The following is a 17,649-nucleotide window of genomic DNA, read 5'->3' as shown; positions in this document are numbered from 1 at the left end:
CTAACTGTTACATTGGTGTAAAAATATATTTAGTCATCATATTTTCATATCATACGCAGATAGTCTAACTTATTAGCTACTTGCTTGTGTTTATTTTAATTCACAAAAACAACTTTAGAACCTTAGGAATACTCAAATATGCTTCGCTCTTAAATTTTATCAATTTCGCACACTGGTGTTTAAAACCCTTCGTAATACAATGACTGACATAATAGGAAATTAATTTCAACACATTATACTTGTAATAGTGCTATAATAATTTTTAATTTTTTTTTTTGATGAAACTCGAAAGTAAGCACGAAATGTATTGTTTTTCTATCCTATTTCATGCAAGTTTATGACCGAGTGAAGAGACACCCAAATTTATCATACGATTTTCTAAATCCTTGTCGCTGAAAATGCTGTCTCGTAAGATAATTATAGGAAGAGAAAGCAATTTTAATCCCTTTTTCCAGATTTTAATGGGAACAATCTTCAGAAATAGTACTAGACGTATCTAATTTTTGACACTCTTTTGCACACAAGAAGTTTCTTTTTTGTAGTATAAATCGATTATTTAAATAGTGCTGCGTTAAGATTTCCAAATGTTTTGCAATTTTCGAGTGTGTTACTTTCAAAAATTACTTTACTTATATAATGCTTCTTTATATAATCATAGTTTCATTTTAAATTACAATGAATATTATGCTTGTGTTTGCTAATACCGTTTTCATGGTTACCTCTTTTCAAATCTGAATTTCTCTTATATCTGTATTTTCTTGTTTATACTTAAAATACAAAACATACAAAAGAGTCTTAAAAATGGATCACATAAAGCTCCAAACAATGTAAAGGTGCCATTAGTAATACGCACTTATCACATTATAATTAGCTTAAGTATCAGTGATGCAGCAGTTTTTAGTAGGTATATGTACCGGGATATCGAAAAATGAGTAGGGGAGGGTGGGCCACAATGAGACAAAAAACACATATTTTTCAATTTTCGTATATTGGTGAGTTCTAAAGTACAGAAACATATTTGATTATCTTAAAGGTATCAAATTTTAGTATATTGCACTAAATTTAGCCAATTAAATGTTTAAAAAAAAAAGTCATGAGGCTTTATAAATTCGATGAAAAGTGTCTCATTACGGCCCAGTTATGGGCCAATATGAGACATTAAGTTGGGCCACAATGGGACAGCTGAATAGTCACTATTTTTACCTAAAATATTGCTAATATATGCTAATTCTCTTAAATTTCTTGTACTTTTTCCATAACACAGTTTTGAACTATAACCAGAGTAATAAAAGCCGATCCTCCGACTCAGGCCCAGGGTTGCAAAGAAACATATTATTTTTGCTTAAAGCATATTTTAAATCTTTAAAACTGTTTTTTTTTCATACATACGAAACAATTTTAATAACAGTAAGCAAAAAAAAGATCACTAGGATTTAAAAAACAGGAAAAGAAAAAAATGATAAATGCCAATTATAAAGTGCTTTGAAATAAATGCCATGTTTGACAACCTTATTAACACCTAACCGGTTTCTAGCTTTGTTTTGTACAAAGCTGTGTAATAAAATGAAAAGGTCACTTAAAATTAATATTTAGTTAAAATGTAAATATTTTTCAATCAAGCATATTTTTTATTGTTAAATTTCTTTTTTGTTAACTAAAACAAGAAGTAGATAAGTATTTTACACTTACTTATTGCTTCTTGAGCCACAATGACACTTCTCCTTGTGGCCCAAAAAATTAGTCTCATTGTGGCCCAAACAACAAAAATAAAGATTTTTGCTTCATAGCATTAAAATAAACCATGAGTTAATAATATAACTGAATAATAGAAGATTAAAGTGTCAGTAACAACATAAACTACAACACTTAGCTTAATTGTTGAAGTTTTTCAAGATTATGATAGATGCAAGAAATTATCCAAATAACTTTCAGTGTCCAAACAGTAATTAATTTTTTTTCTACAAAACAAAAGCATAGAATAGCACAGAAGCTAGGAATTCTGGGAAACATTTTGGTTATATTTACTCCTCCTAGGTCGTGATAGCTGTCAGAATTGTATTTATTTATGAATTTAAAATGTCTCATTGTGGCCCATGTCTCATTGGCGCCCACCCTCCACTACGCATTTGAAAAACTAATAAAACACGGAATTGTGTATTATTAGTTTTGCTAATTATGCCATGTTTTTGTTTGCGTATTATTAGTTAATGTATTTAGATAGGAAAAAATGACATATGCTTGAAATAACAGGGGGTTTTATTGTAACGACGAAAAAAATTAGAAAAAGGTTAAGGCGTTGGATGTTATCTTTTAGCATATCCATTGATCTCCGTCGATCGCGGTAGACTGTTATGGCAGACATTTAACGGAAAGCCACTAGCCCCCAACGCAATTATTACAACCCCCCTGCCCCTCTGCACCATTTTCAGGGTTGGCAACATCCAAATTCGTTTTTCACGGATCCATACCTTTCTGAAAAACTAACTCCCATAATTGTACAACAAAAATTGAATGGAAAACCACTTGCACCCCAGGGAAGTTATAATTCCTCCCCCCTTATGCCCCCTGCAGCATTTTCTGGGGTAGCAGCAGCTAAATTTGTTTTCCTCGTGCCAATACCTTTCAGAAAAACTAACTCCCATAGTTGTATCACAACAATTGAGTGGAAAACAACTTGCCCCCCAACGCAGTTATAACCGGTCCCCCCTGCCCCCTGCACCTTTTTCGGTGTTGGCAGCATCCAAATTCGGTTTTCTCGTATCAATACCTTTCAGAAAAACTAACTCCCATAATTGTATCACAAAAATTGAACGGAAACCAACTGCCCCCCCCCCCCAGCGCATTTATAATCGCCCCTGCAACATTTTCGGGGGTGTCAACATCCAAATTCGTTTTCCTCGTGCAAATACCTTTCAGAAAAACTAACTCCCATAATTGTGTCATAAAAATTTATCGGAGAGCCACTAGCTCCCAACACAGTTAGTACAACCGCCCCCTGCCCCATTTTCGGGGTTGGCAACATCCAAATTCGTTTTCCACGGACCCATACCTTTCTGAAAAACTAACTCCCATAATTGCATGACAAAAATTGAATGGAAAACCACTTGTCCCCCCCCCCCCCCCAGCGAAGTTATAATTCCTCCCGGTCTGCTCCCTGCAGCATTTTCGGGGGTAGCAGCATTTAAATTTGTTTTCCTCGTGCCAATACCTTTCAGAAAAACTAACTCCCATAATTGTATCACAAAAATTGAACGGAAAAACACTTGCCCCCAGCGCACTTACAACCGCCCCCATGCCCCCCTGCTCCATTGTCGGGGGTGCCAACATCCGAATTCGCTTTCCTCGTGCCAATACCTTTCAGAAAAACTCTCACAATTGTATCACAAAAATCGCACGGGAGCCAAAATTTGACCCTTTTACTCCTGCACTATCATTAGCCATCGCCAAACGACGCGCGCAAGAGATTTTTCACACGTCTGGCAGTATGTAATGGAGCCCCATTCTACATAAAATCCTGTGCTTTTTTTTTTTTTGTAGTTACAATGAAACCCATATCATTTCAAGTATGTGTGTCAATTTTAACCTATCTACATATATTTTCCGTGCATTGTTGAGTTTTCATATGAATAATCATTTTCTGACCCCCCGGTACATTAGTGTAATAGGTTTCTGCATTTTAAAATCAAGGTATAATATACAAACGCGGGATTCAAACTGTGTTACAGATATAGCTGTTATTAATATTTCTAATATTAGCTTCTGTTTTGCACAGTAGTGTGTCCCAAAGTTTTCGTTACTTAGATTTTTAACGGGTAGAAAATTAAGCCGTAAGATAAGTAATTTCGTTTTACTTGTTTTATAAATTTCGGTGCAGTGAAAATGTACAGTAAATAGATCAATTTAATTCTAAGGTTTCTTTCTCCGAAGGCAGTTACAAAGTTTAGCTTTGAATTTGCTTCTTGGAAAAATATTCAGTTAAAGAAGAAAAAGCATTCCGCATTTCCGAATTTCATATGACTTCCTAAAGAACAAAATGAAAAACACTTACGGTGGAATACCGTCAACATCGAAGTAAGCAAACGTGATATGAACTCGTTCTTTATCTTTTCCTCGAAAGGTGTAGTGGCATTCAGTATCTCTTGGATAAAATCCTGGATAGTTTGGGGAACTAAAAGTACCATTTCCCCTGTCTTCACTCCGGAATATGAAACGGCAATCTAAAGTGGAGTATATATTTTATAATAAACAAAGAGTTATACACATGGTAAAAGTATTTTTCAGATGCTTTTAAGATATGCTCAATATCTTATCAGGATGTGTCTTAAATTTTATACCACTGTATCTTATTTGAAAACAAAATTATTAAATAAGTAGTGCAGCTTCAATAAGAAAATATGAAATTATGTGTTAGATTAGTAACAAGTTAACACAAAGCAAAGTAAAAAAAATAGAATGTATAAATTGAAGTTTTGTTTACATACGAACAGTATAATAATCACTGCTCCGCTCCCAAAGTCCATTCATTCTTCGATATCAAGCGCAAAAAGAAAAAAAAAATGTAAACGGAAAATAGATCACGGAAAAAACATTAGAAGGCAAGAAAAAGATCACCGTCAAATTATATCACCGTCTTGTTGAGTAAAACAAGCCATTTGATAGGTTAGATTTTCGCTTTTATTTAATTCTGTTAAAAAATCCTTTGCAACTCCCACATTAATAACATTATAATTCAATTCGTGCGGTAGTCGTGCGTTGTCAAGTACATATTTTTTTTTTTTTTTACTGTAGGAAACTGTTCGACCTGTTAATGTGGCACGAGCTCTTGAACTTTATCTAGCATCCTAGACTAAGGGGATAAAAAGCAACAACAACTGAAGGTCTTTACCTTTAATATTTGAAATAGTCGCTTGCTTTTGCTGCTAAAAACAACTTTCTGAATTCATATGCAAAGTTCTCATATCAAGTGTACGCACACCACCACCTTCTTCAAAGAATACTAACCAACTCCGCAACAAATAATTCAAATTCTGCTCTTTTCGGACAAACAAAGTACTTTTAAAAGACTCCGAAACTCCGAACGAAGCCATAAAAGAGCAGCGAATTATCTTCGGCTACGAGCTCAGGTGTGACCTTCTTTCGAAAGACACAGTTCAGGTGAACTCAGAGGTTTAAGAAAAGAAAATAGGAAGAGGCAGTGGCTTAATGATAAGGATAAACAAAATATACTGTTTAAGGCAGATGAGACAAAAAAAAAAGAAAAAAACTACGAAAACAATATGAACGATTCATTCTTTTCCCCTTGAAACGAAAAGGAAAAACAAAATGTGCAACTTATCCAATATAAATAGAGGGAATGTTGACCAACAAAATAGCGAAGAAGAGTACTCTCACAAAAAAAGTGGCCATCTAGATCCATTAAAATGAAAGGAAATTCGACTACCACAAACGATACTCATCGCATACCCTAAGGCAGGGAATAAACAAAGCTTCTAATAGATAAAGGTGGAAAGAAACGTGCGACTAACTTATGCTATATAATTTATGACATTTATAGATATGCCTATATGTTCCAATCGAGAAAATATTCTCAACGAAATCTTCTGTTTTCTGCAATAATATTTTTGTAGCTTTAAAAGGGATTAAAGAATATGATAGCAAATATAATTTTGCTAAAAGATGCTTTCAAACCGCTATTAAATAGAGAGAAAGAGAGATTTTAGAAGTTTTAGTCAATACTATAAATGCAACGCTGATTGATTTAGAAATTAATTTAAATATAATAAAATGAGATGTACGTTCGCATAAATGTAACACAAAAGATATATGATAATTAATAACCATTATAATAGCAACGCATGATATAATACCCATTTGTTTGTATGTTTGTTTCTCTAGCACATGTCTTCTCCTTAGTGATGAGATCATACGTATAAGAAACTATTCGTGTACTTAGTAAAGTGTGTAACACAAACAAAGGAGAGAATAAATGTTTCTGTTTCATAAAAACTGGTCATAGTAAAAACAGACAGAGCAAAATTAATTCTAACAAAAAAGGAAATGAATGTTCAGTTGTTATTATTAAGTTAAAGACTTATTTTTCAGCTTTTATGTATGCATGGTGAAACCCTTTTGTGTAATTTTTCATAACCGTTCAAAGAATACGCATAAGAAGCGATTTATTTACAAAGTTAATTGTGTAAAACAAATAAAGAAAATAATAAGTGCTTTAGTTTCTTAAAAGTCAGGTGTAGTGACAACAGACGCAGTAAAACTCCTTCAAACAAACAAGAAAATAAAACACTTGGTTATTATTATTAAATTAAAAACTCATTTTTAACTCGCTTTTATTAGCTTCACTTGTATGTTTGTAACTCTCCTTTGGACTAAGAGCTAGTGGCTAGTTACTGTTAGTACATTCCACCACTTTATCAGCGTTCGTGGCTGAACGGTCTAAGGCGCAGATCTTCGCTGACGTCCACCTCCGGGAATCATTGGGCGTGTGTTCTAACACCATCTACAGTGAAATTAAATTTATAATCTTGCAACTCAATTTTCGCCCACTTTTTGTGATCGGATTCTTTTAAAATTTGGAATGCAACCTCAGACCCGATGACAATGCAATATTCTATAATCAAATTAATTTATTAACCATAAGTTATTAGTTTATTCTAATTAACACGCTTTTATTAGCTTAACTTGTATGTTTGTGGGTCCATTTTTGGACAAATAGCTAGTGGCTTATTAGAATTACTTACAACGTACAAATCAGAGCTGTGAAGTGTAACAATGTTTGCACATAAATTTACCAGAAAGCATTCGAAATGTCTGATGCAAATAATGCAATAGAATACTAAGATACATTCCATTATAAAAATCGAACACACGCGCAAAGATTTCATTTAAAAGTTACAAGTGTTAGCAATATTTAGTATCTAAATCTTATTTGAAAAAAAAAAAGTAATAAGGACTTTATATTTTTCAGAAATAAAAAATACAAACAATTAATTTTTGATTATTTGAGTACAAAAACTAGAATCGTATATCCACAATTTTGGAGGTGTCCATCCGTGTAAGAGTCCCCCCCCCCCATGATTTAGAATCATCCAAAAAAGACCGCTTTAAAATACCCTCTCTCCTAAAAATGTCTATGGCGTAGTCTGCGTATTCCCCTCTTCCTCGTGAATCATTAATGATAATTCGTTCAAAAAATAATAGTTTAAAAAACTAAAAAAACACGCTTTTGTAGCAAAATGAGCTAAAAAGTCAAAAATAATCTTTGGATGACAAGTATATAAAGTAATTGACCAAACACTTAATTTTACTGTAATAAAAAAAAAGCTTGGAGGCTGCCTCTTTACATTTTTGCATGGATAACAAGTAGAAGAAATTTAAGACAACTGATAAGAAATCTCCCACACTTTCTTTTTATTACAGTAAAATTAAGTGTTTGGTCAATTACTTTATATACTTGTCCTCCAAAGATCATTTTAAACTTTTTAGTTCATTTTGCTACTAAAACGGGTTTTTTTAGTTTTTTAAACTATTATTTTTTCTGCTTATACTTATGCACTGTAAATGCATTGAAATAAATGTTCACTCCTTTGTGAAATTTATCGTAACACAATCGTTCAAAAACTACGCATAAGAAGCGATTTATTTACTCAGTTAATTATGCATAAGAAATAATTGAAAGAATAAGTGATTTTGTTTTTTAAAAGTCGAAAGCAGTGACCACAGACGCAGCAAAACTCAATCAAACAAATAAGAAAATAAAACACTTCGTTTTATTATTAAATTGGAAACTCAATTTTCCAGCTTGCGTGTATGCATCTATAAATGTAATGAATTAAATGTTCACTCCTTTGTGAAATTTGTCCCAACACAACCGTTCACAGAGTTTCATAAACACGTTCGATTTCGTCGCAACTTATCGTTCCTTAATCGACATTATATAATTAAGTTATTTTCCGAGCGCACACAATTTAACCAGAAAACAAGTAAGATCTTAAAATTGCTTTCGCGCTTCAATGAAGCCGTGATTAATAGTTCTTAAGATTAGGTTAAAGTATTTGTTTTAATTTAAATGCATCAATTAATGAAATGTCAAGAGTAATTGAGCGCTGTAACTGTCAGAACGATGCAATAACCGAATGAACCTTTTGGGGTCTTGTGAGTATTAACTTTCCGGAATACAATATTTTCCTATTTAAAAAAAGGAAATTACTTTAGTTGCATGCAATCGAAAAATTACACAGAACACTATTTATTACAACTTACAGAATTTCGTAAAACTACTTGTCATTTTTATGATGACGTAAGAAACTGGTTGCTTAAGATAAAACCTAATAAGTACCATTTTATTTTAACAAGAAAAAAGGTGACAATCCCATTTAAGATAATCATATTGAAACTAAATTCAGATCGCAGTGTTAAACTGAAATAGTCATATAACGTCTATAGATTTAGGTAGTATATAAAAAAATTTCAAAGTAAAAAGATGGGAATTAGCCTTTTTGTATGTATTTAATTTTTATAAGTATCTATATCTTAAGGTAAATAATGTTACTTAAGTAAAAGTTAAAATGTTGCTTAAACGTTGGTCGCTAAATAGAACATTTGTTAAACAAAATTCATAAATCACGAAAAACTATTTTTAAGATAAATCACATAGCTTGGCGGTCCTATAAATTAGTAATCTCACAAACACATTTTCTCAAAATAAACGATCATACATATTTGTTAACAGAATCCTATCCTTGATGTTTAGTATGTACTCGTTCAGTTATCTGCTGCATACTTTCGGGAAAAGGGAAACTTGTTTTGAATAAATACCAGCTAAAACTGCTGCATTCATAAAAAGTTGGTAGTGAGTTTGAAGAAATGACACCAGCTGCATTTATGGCAAAAAAATATGAAAAATTATTTCTTTCGCTTGTCCGATAGATTTAGCAGCTTTAGACTCTTGCTTAGTTCTAATAATATTATATTTATTTAAATTGATTCTAATAATTCGTATTGAAGGAGAAACTGTAACATGTTTTTATGTTGCCTAAACAAAAAAGATATCTGTTTCATAAAAAGTTATTTATTTTAGGCTGAAATAAATGTTGGACACTTACGCTATTTCTGAAAATACTTCTAATGCTTTACAACTGGCATCTAGGTATAAAATATTAAGTATAGATATTTTTTATTCGATTCAAATATAGTTTTATGTAAACATATACAAAAGAAAACAAAACAATGAAAAATAAAAACTGAGAGTGAAATCCTTATATTATTTTAGCTATTTATTTATTTATTTATTTTGAAATTTCAATCAGCATATATGTAACGATAGTTCAAATCCTAACGACTATTTTCTATATGCTCAAGAATTAGCCATATTTCATTTGATTACAAACTTAATGACGTTTCTACAAAAGGCACTTCAGTAGCAATATTTATGTTGCACGTATAAACTTATCTGAATACCTAAAAAAGAGTAAAAGATTCTACTTCGATCAACTAAATCTTACAATTTTGCCATTTCTGTGCGTTTTAAACATAAGAGAAAGGGGATGTATGCCATGAGTACATGGTATGTTTTACTGAGATAAGTTCAAGCTAAAATCTGGAAAAATTCTCAAGTAAAGACAATACCCGTCCTATCTCTTGGTCAAACCTTTAGAGCAATGAGCCATTTTATGCTTCTGCTGTGACAACTTTGTTTCAGCAAGTTTTGCATATTATTTTATCACTATCATCTTCACGTGAAAACGTATTTTAAGCTAATTAGCTAAACTTAGTTATTGCAAAATCTGTTATGTGAAGATTCAAGTATAAATTTATGACTGTGCTTAATTTTTTTTTATTAAAGCAAATAAAAAAATGTTTTGCAAGTTAATTCAAAGGGAGCACTTGTAAACACAACATCTTGGGGCACATATGAACAGTTCTCATATCTTCTCCGTAATATTAATATTTGTGTAGGATATTATAAGTGTTAAAAAAATGTGTAAATATTTTTTTTTAAATTTATTTATTTTTATTATTTTTTATTTATTTATTTTTTTACATTTTGTGCTACTAAATAGTTGGTGTTATATAATAATTCCAGGTAATAAAAAGACATAAAATACTTTCATTTAATTAAAGAATGAAGTTTAAAATCATTTAAAATTGCATTATTATACTCTGCTCATAGCTTAAAAACAGCCCTACAAAAGCAATTTCGCGAAAATGAGATATTAGTGATTTTGTAAGCTGAAAATTTTGCGCTATTTTTTGAAGCTTTGAACCGATTAGTTGATTATAGATAAAGTTGGGGGGAGCAAGCAAGATGGGCTTGCGAAAGTCACAAAAATTAAAGCCTCGGTAAAATAAGAGATTTTGCTGTGCATATTAAGAATAATCTTTACATAACAAAATATTCTTTGTGCTATATGATCTTAAAAGTTTGTTTTCTTGTTTATCTAACAATCAGTACTTGTTACGAAACTTTAAAATTTGACAGTAAACAGAGTTATATATTTTTAAAATATATATTTTTTAGGACACAATTATTGTACAATTTAAACTGATATTACAGAAATGGATGACAAACCCTTGTAATATAATTGGTACATACGTATGTGTTTCATGCTAAAAGGTTTTTCGTTGAAATATGATTGTCCTGCAGTTTTTAATCGTGTTCATATCTGCCCCAGGATTGTTCAAATGTGTTTATAGCTCACACTAGGGATGTGTCGTTCATGAACGAACGGGTCAAAAAGAACGAATCTTTAATATGAACGGATCCGTTCGTTCACTTATAAAATGAACGACCGTTCTTTTGAACGGTGAGCAGTTTGGAACATTGAATTGATGCACGTGTGATAAAATCACATTAAAAAAAACACATTGATCTTCAAATTTTAAACTTTCAATCAATCTCAAATATCCTTTTTCTCAGTGCAGTACAATATAGTCTTTTTGAACGTTTCTACTTTATTCGTCATTTTTCTTTAATCGTTGCTGTTCATTTGCAATTCAATGTATCCATTAGTATAGCAGTGTTTTGTGTAACTTTTTTTGGCTACTAACAAAATGTTTGGACATTCCACTTCCTGTCCCACGCACCTGCTAAAATCTTTCTCAAGCTTTCTGTCGCCAAAATTATTTCTAAATATACCTTTTATCACTTTTCTGCCGATCCTTTTGTCTTCTATAACATCCCTATCAACTACCATCTATGAGAAATTCCATGTGACGGAGCGGGAAGTTTGGAGTAGTTTTGTGTTTTGTCATCAGATTTTGCTTGCATTACAAATAATACAAGCTAGAAATTTTATTTTCGATAGCAACAGTAAAGATTTGTCATAAGAGCTATGTACAACATCAAAAGTTAGTCAGTTTGAAGAAACTAATTGAACGACATGTAATAAAATGCTTGTGACAGAACGGGACACATACGAGTCCTGTTCCGTCACATGCATTTTCTAGCATATTCTTCAATCATTAAAACGATAACTGTTAATGTTCTACGTAGTTCTTATGACAAATTCTTATCCAAAGTATCCAAAATAACATTTTTAGCTTGTTTTATTTGTATTTAAAAATCAAAATATACGAACAGAATATACTATCGAAACTACTCAAAATGTCCATTTCCGTCACATGTCATATCTATACTGATTTGACTTTATTTTTAACTTACTTGGCGACTTCCAAGTCGCTTATTTTACATTCATTATCCAGAGATTTTTAATGAGGATTATTATGGTCTAATTTTTTCCACTTGTAAAAAACTGTTGCGGTTTTTTTCCTTGTTCTCATCGGTACTCTGGAATAATTTTGACACCCCTTACTATTTAGGTGAGTCTTTTTCTTCATTAAGTTATCCTCCGGCTGAGTTACCGATATAATTTGTTGTTACTTTTTTCGTTATGCATGATCTATTGGTTGTACTATATGTATTTATACAGTGTTGTAGGTGGAAAAATTTATTAACTTATTGTTTTAGATGCTGAAATGGAAACTGCGATTTTTGGAGCGGAAAACATACCTTACCATTCTGCAACTGAGAAATATCTTACAAAATGAACTATAATTGATTTATATACATCTGAACCTGAGTCAAGTTTATTTCATTCATTTTTCATGGACATATTTTCTAACTTTTAGATAATTTTAGCTATTTTTCCTTCAAAGAATATTACTTATCTAATGAAACATTTCGAATGTACGTGAGTATGTCACTCAGAGGGATGACCTGCAACTTTTTTTAATGAACGAAGTCGTTCAAGTGAACGAGTTAAATGAACGGGTCAAAAGAATGAACGAGATCATCTGATAAACGGATCATTAAAAAGAATGACATTGCCCATCTCTAGTTCACACGTAAACAATTGAACACATTTTTTTAAAAACTCGTAAAATGCAGAAATATGTTTTTTTTTTTTTTTTTTTTTTTTTTAAATCTCAAAAAGCACCATGACACATCAAGGACGGATACGAGAGAGGGGCGATGGGGCGAACGCCCCTCCCTTGAGGGAACCTGCACCGGCAATTTTTCTGAATTCAAGTCCTACAATGCAAGTGTAGAATCTTATCGATGATGTTAAGAAAAGGAATAGGTTTCGAATCTCTCGATGTTTGGAGAAGTTTGGAGTCCTTCTCCGAGAATTTTGCAAAATGTAAGTCATAAGACGGGATTTTATACATCTCAAGTAATGGGCTTCGTGACTATCCTCTGGTAGTTTTTCGAAGTGAAGATTCAAAAAATAGCAATTTTAGACGACCTTAGATGATGTTATGGTGGGGGGGGGGATTCAAAATGTTCTCCTGGAATATTACGAAATTGAAGTTCTGAGATGCAATCTTAGAATACCAGTTCCGAAAAGGAAGGGAGCACTTTCGGGAAACCTCCTTGGTTAAATCTCTATATTTTAGCTGTTGAATATATAAAAATCATGTGGCACCCCCCCCCCCCCTCAGATACGCAGTAAGAGGTAGTTAAAAAATTAACCGCCCCTTCTTGAAAACTTTCTGGATACGTCCTTGTGACACACAGAAAAGACTTTTCAATCATGTGGACAGTTTTTCTCCCGAAAATTGATAATATTTTTTTTTAAATAAAGAAATGAAAAAGGTGTTTTCATGTGACCCCCTATCCCCTAATATAAGCAATACATTTCATAATGCGTAATGAATAGTAAGTTCATATTTTTGAGCCATCCCCCTCCCCGTGACACATTATATGACTTTAAATTTCTTATTTTGGCAGAAATTACGTGTCGTGCACTTTTTTTTTTTTTTTTGTCAAGGTAAGCATTATTGTTTTACCCTCTGTTACAGATTATAGTGAAATGCATTCCGCAAAGCAGCTTATAAAACAAAATGTTGATGAGATTCTACCGCTCTTTAAGTTGATAGTAAAAACAGGCAACATTTTGACTGAAGTATATTTGAAAAATAAACATCACGTGATGGGTTATTTGCACAGTAAAACTTGTGTTTATTTTCTGAAGGAAATATCTGTTTATGCTCAGAGGAACAGAAAAGTTCGAAGTCATTGTTAGCCAATGACAGCCAAAGTATGTAGTTAATGTATAACTAAGAAATGCATTCCATTACCTCTCCCCAAAATGTTTGGGTAGTTTGAACTATGCAACTACACTCTCAGAAGATTTTTTTCATGCTACTCAAAGCTCGCCGACGACGTTAGGAACATGAATTTTCCAGACCAGCACTGCAATATTAAGTTTTCTCAGCGTTTGGCTAAAACTTGCCAAGGATGGAGTACGTGATTCCACGATGGCGAGATTGAAGGTGTACGAATTAAACGGGTGTTTTACAGACTTATCAGAAACGCCTTCTGAAGATTCACTCTGTCGGATTTGCGACCTCACGGACAATGTTACGTTAGTATCTCAAAGCAACCTTTCAAATATTTATGGTAAAACCCGTGGTAGCATGTCTGAGGCCACTCACTCAAGGAAGAAAAGTTGCAACTTACTTTGATAAACGAATTTAACATTCTTCGAGAATACCGGTACATTAATCGGCATCATTTGACCAGAGCACTCTTCTTCAGAGAAATATTCTTGTTCGTTTTTTAAAACGCCGTACCATTTCGTACACATTTAATCTTGCCATCGTAGAATCTAACTCTTTCCTAAGCTTCTTTAGTCTGAAAGTGTTTCAATCAATCGCTGAAAAATATAAATGTTGCAGCATTGGTCTTAAAAAGTCATGTTTCTAATGTCGCCGAAGAACCTTAACTAGCTTAGAAAAAAAAATGTCTGCGAGATCAATTGAATCGTGACATGAGTCAAAACAAACCATACATTGAGGGTAGATACTATAGGATACATTTCATTCATACAATTCATACAAACATTCATACAATTTTACTTCAACCACATGCTTTGACTGTCATTGACATCATCAGTTCCCGAACTTATGGGTCCTGCTTCGTATATTAAAAACATCCGAAAACGTCATTAAAAAAAACCTGAATGAAGTACTAAAGCAAAATCCTCTTAAACTGCATGATTATGTTGATTACAATCTGTTACGAGAAATTTAGCGTTAATTTTGGGTAAGATCCTTAAATTCGCAAAAAAGGAAGAAAGAGAAGAGAAGATTATAGCGTGCAGTTGAGTTGAAGTGCTGCTACTTCATTACCCTCCTTGCGTGGCACTTTCCTGAAGCACAAATGACCGCTCTACGAATTAAGTCCCGTAATTTTCGCTAGAACAGAAACTGAATTATTATAACATTTATCTGTATTACATGTTCAACATGTACTTTGTGAATGTTGTCACAATCCAGAGAAACGGTCTGAACACGCGAATGTTGCTTGTGATAAACTGGCGGAGATCTTAAATAAGAATAATTTTGCTGTTTTTATTATTAACTTCAAGAGTAGGGATGTATAAGATATTGTTTTATTAACTGCATTTCAGAATGCAGAAATGCATTTTATGTGATATATAATGCTGTGTTGTTAGGTTTTTTTTTTAAATTTTCTTTACTTATTTCTTGACAAAATATTTAAAAAAAAATTAATATCCAAAACAAATTTTCTGCAAAAATAAAAATATATAAAACAGTTAATGTTTTAAACGGAATTTAATGCAGAAGTAAGTAGAAAATTGCTATTTACAGTCTGAGTAAAATCTTTAATGCCAGTACACTTTTTTTGAGAAATTAGACACATCTTAAACTTAGGATTAAAAAATCATTTGAGTGATAATTATTAACCTTAAACACAAGTGAAAAAGGCAAAAGTATTTATTTATAAGTATTTCTTCATCAGAAAATATTATAGGTCAATGTTTGAACCTAAGTAAATTCTTTAAGATCAACAGAAAAAAAAGCATATAAGAACAAAAATATAAACATTTTTAAGCTTTTGCAGGAGCCATTTCATCAAATTACTTCAAATATTCTTGTTTTCATGAATGAAACTAGTTTTTGACAAAGGGTTGGCATGTATTTTATACTATTTATCTTCGATAGTAGATTTCAGCTCTATTGATGAAGTAAAATGTCCCTCATTTGCGTAAACGCTTCTTGCTAAGTCACCACATAAGTTCTCTCTTGGGTTACGATCTGGAGACTTAGTTAATTTTTTCAAAGCTTCAACATTGTTGACTCGGAACCAACTTGTTACACTATTACTCGAATGGATAGGTGCATTGTCTTGCTGATATTTCCAATTTTCTCCTGCAATAAACGCAGCATTTGGTAAAAGATGAGTTGCGAGGACATTTTGATATGCTCCTGAATTCATTTTATCTGAAACAAACGTAACTGAGCCCACATCATAGTAAGCAAAGCGCTAAAAAGTCCTAACAGAGTCTTAATCTAATTGGCGCTTGGAGAATATTTTTTTTTCTCTTCGTATATCATGCCATTAGTACTTTCATCCGCTTGGTCGTTCCGAATTCCATTTGTTTTCGCCAGAAAAAAATATTTCTATTCACTAGTTATCATAGAGAATGTTTTCCTGGCTTAAGTTTAAACGCTATATATTGTGCCTATTCAATAACTGTGGCTTAAACAATTTTGTTGTATAAATAAAAAACTCCACCCCTTCTAATTGTTTTGTATATTATTTTGGATAAACATTTAAATCTATCGTTTTGAATAAGTTTCCTGGTTGAGTACTTTTCAGATGATAAAGTTTCGAAACGCTTCTTCTATCGCGCGAGGACAAAGCATAAGTTCTTTCCCGAGGAGTCTTTTTACCGTAGTTGTGTTTCAATAGAAAAAAAATATATTGACTTCAGTCTTCGATCTTCCTATTGTTTTCGCAACAGTATGCCAACTCCTCCTCGTTGAAGAAAAAAACTTCAATCTGCCCTTTTTCATGAACAGTTAACTTCTTACCTTTCAATACCTTCACAAAGAGGACCAAAACTTTGAAGAAATTAATGACAAAACTGCAAGTTGAGGGGTTTTCACAATCTTGTTAACTGCTGTGATCACGAGACGCTGGAGCGTCCCACGCCAAGAAAACCAAACGTCAGCAGCCGACAAAAGCAAATCCACTGCCAAGAAAGACGAAAGAAAATAAAAGCGACCAAGAACAGTTTACACGACAGAACAAGTTGGGGGTTTTCTGCATTTTTCGCCCCTCTGTACCTCAGCCCCATAAAGACCCCCGAGTTGATTTTTGGTATACTCAATCTCTAGTGGCCCCTGAAGACATACACCAAAATACAGTCTCCAGGACCATTAGGGGGAGGAGGAATTTAAGTTAGAAAATCGCTGTTCAAAAAAGCTTTCGCTTTCTTAGACAGGGCTACAGCCCAGACGAGAAAAGGAATCGAGCAGAAATTTCACACACACATTCCTTGTGCCTTACTGATGCGTCTTTTGTGCCATTAGACCCCCCTCCCTCCCTGTTTCCCCCCCCCCCCAAATCGTACCTTCCCGAGGTTCTGCAGCAGCCCCCCGGGGGGCTTGGTAATGATTTTTTGTATACATATTCTTGGGGGCCATTGAGGACATATACAAAATTTCAAACCCCCAGGGACATCATGGACCGGAATAATTAAAGTTTGAAAATCACTAATTTCCCCTAAATTCTTGTGTACTTACTCTCAGCTTATAGGTGAGAGTTATTATATTTGTTAATCTCTGACTGCAATTGCAAGGCTAGAACAGATCTAAGATCTATCAATTATTCAAAAGTAGTCTTTAGAAGTGAAATTCAATCAAGACTAATAAAACAGATCCAACAGTTTCAACTAGACGTTAAATCGCGGATATCGTAAATTTGCTACAGCCACTACGCATGCGCGCGGGCTTGGATCATTGGGCTTTCTGTTTTAAGATTCTATGTTTGTTTATATTTAAGCATAGAAACAAATTAATAAATGAGATTAGAATACAGTCCCCCCCCCCCCCCCAGTTTTGTTGATACGAAATTTCTTTCCTTCCTCTTTTTCAGTTTTGATACATTTAAGGGGGAAGAAACTTTAAATGTCGACGAAACTGGGGTTAAACCATGAAAAATTTTGCGTGACATATTATATGTAACTATACGCATATGAATATGATACATCTAAATTTATAATTGAAAGCGAAAAATAGCACTTATTAATTGGTTTGCTTATTTTCTAAATTAATGCATTTTCCACAAATATAGCACATTATGAATTGAAATATATGAAA

The 17,649-nt window shown here is 32.9% G+C and overlaps 1 protein-coding gene across 1 annotated transcript in view; it reads right to left on the bottom strand.

The window, feature by feature from the left end:
• Positions 1 to 17,649, bottom strand: part of LOC129218142 (suppressor of lurcher protein 1-like) — a 206,258-nt gene that overhangs the window by 8,427 nt on the left and 180,182 nt on the right. The window contains exon 6 of the mRNA XM_054852355.1: positions 4,049 to 4,217. Coding sequence (XP_054708330.1) covers positions 4,049 to 4,217 — 169 coding nt within the window. The remainder of the gene's footprint in view (positions 1 to 4,048; positions 4,218 to 17,649) is intronic.

Source organism: Uloborus diversus, chromosome 3 (assembly GCF_026930045.1).
Source record: "Uloborus diversus isolate 005 chromosome 3, Udiv.v.3.1, whole genome shotgun sequence".
NCBI classification, from domain to species: Eukaryota; Metazoa; Arthropoda; class Arachnida; order Araneae; family Uloboridae; genus Uloborus; species Uloborus diversus.
The sequence above is the reverse complement of the archived record's forward strand: the minus strand, read 5'-3'. Positions and strand labels throughout refer to the sequence as shown.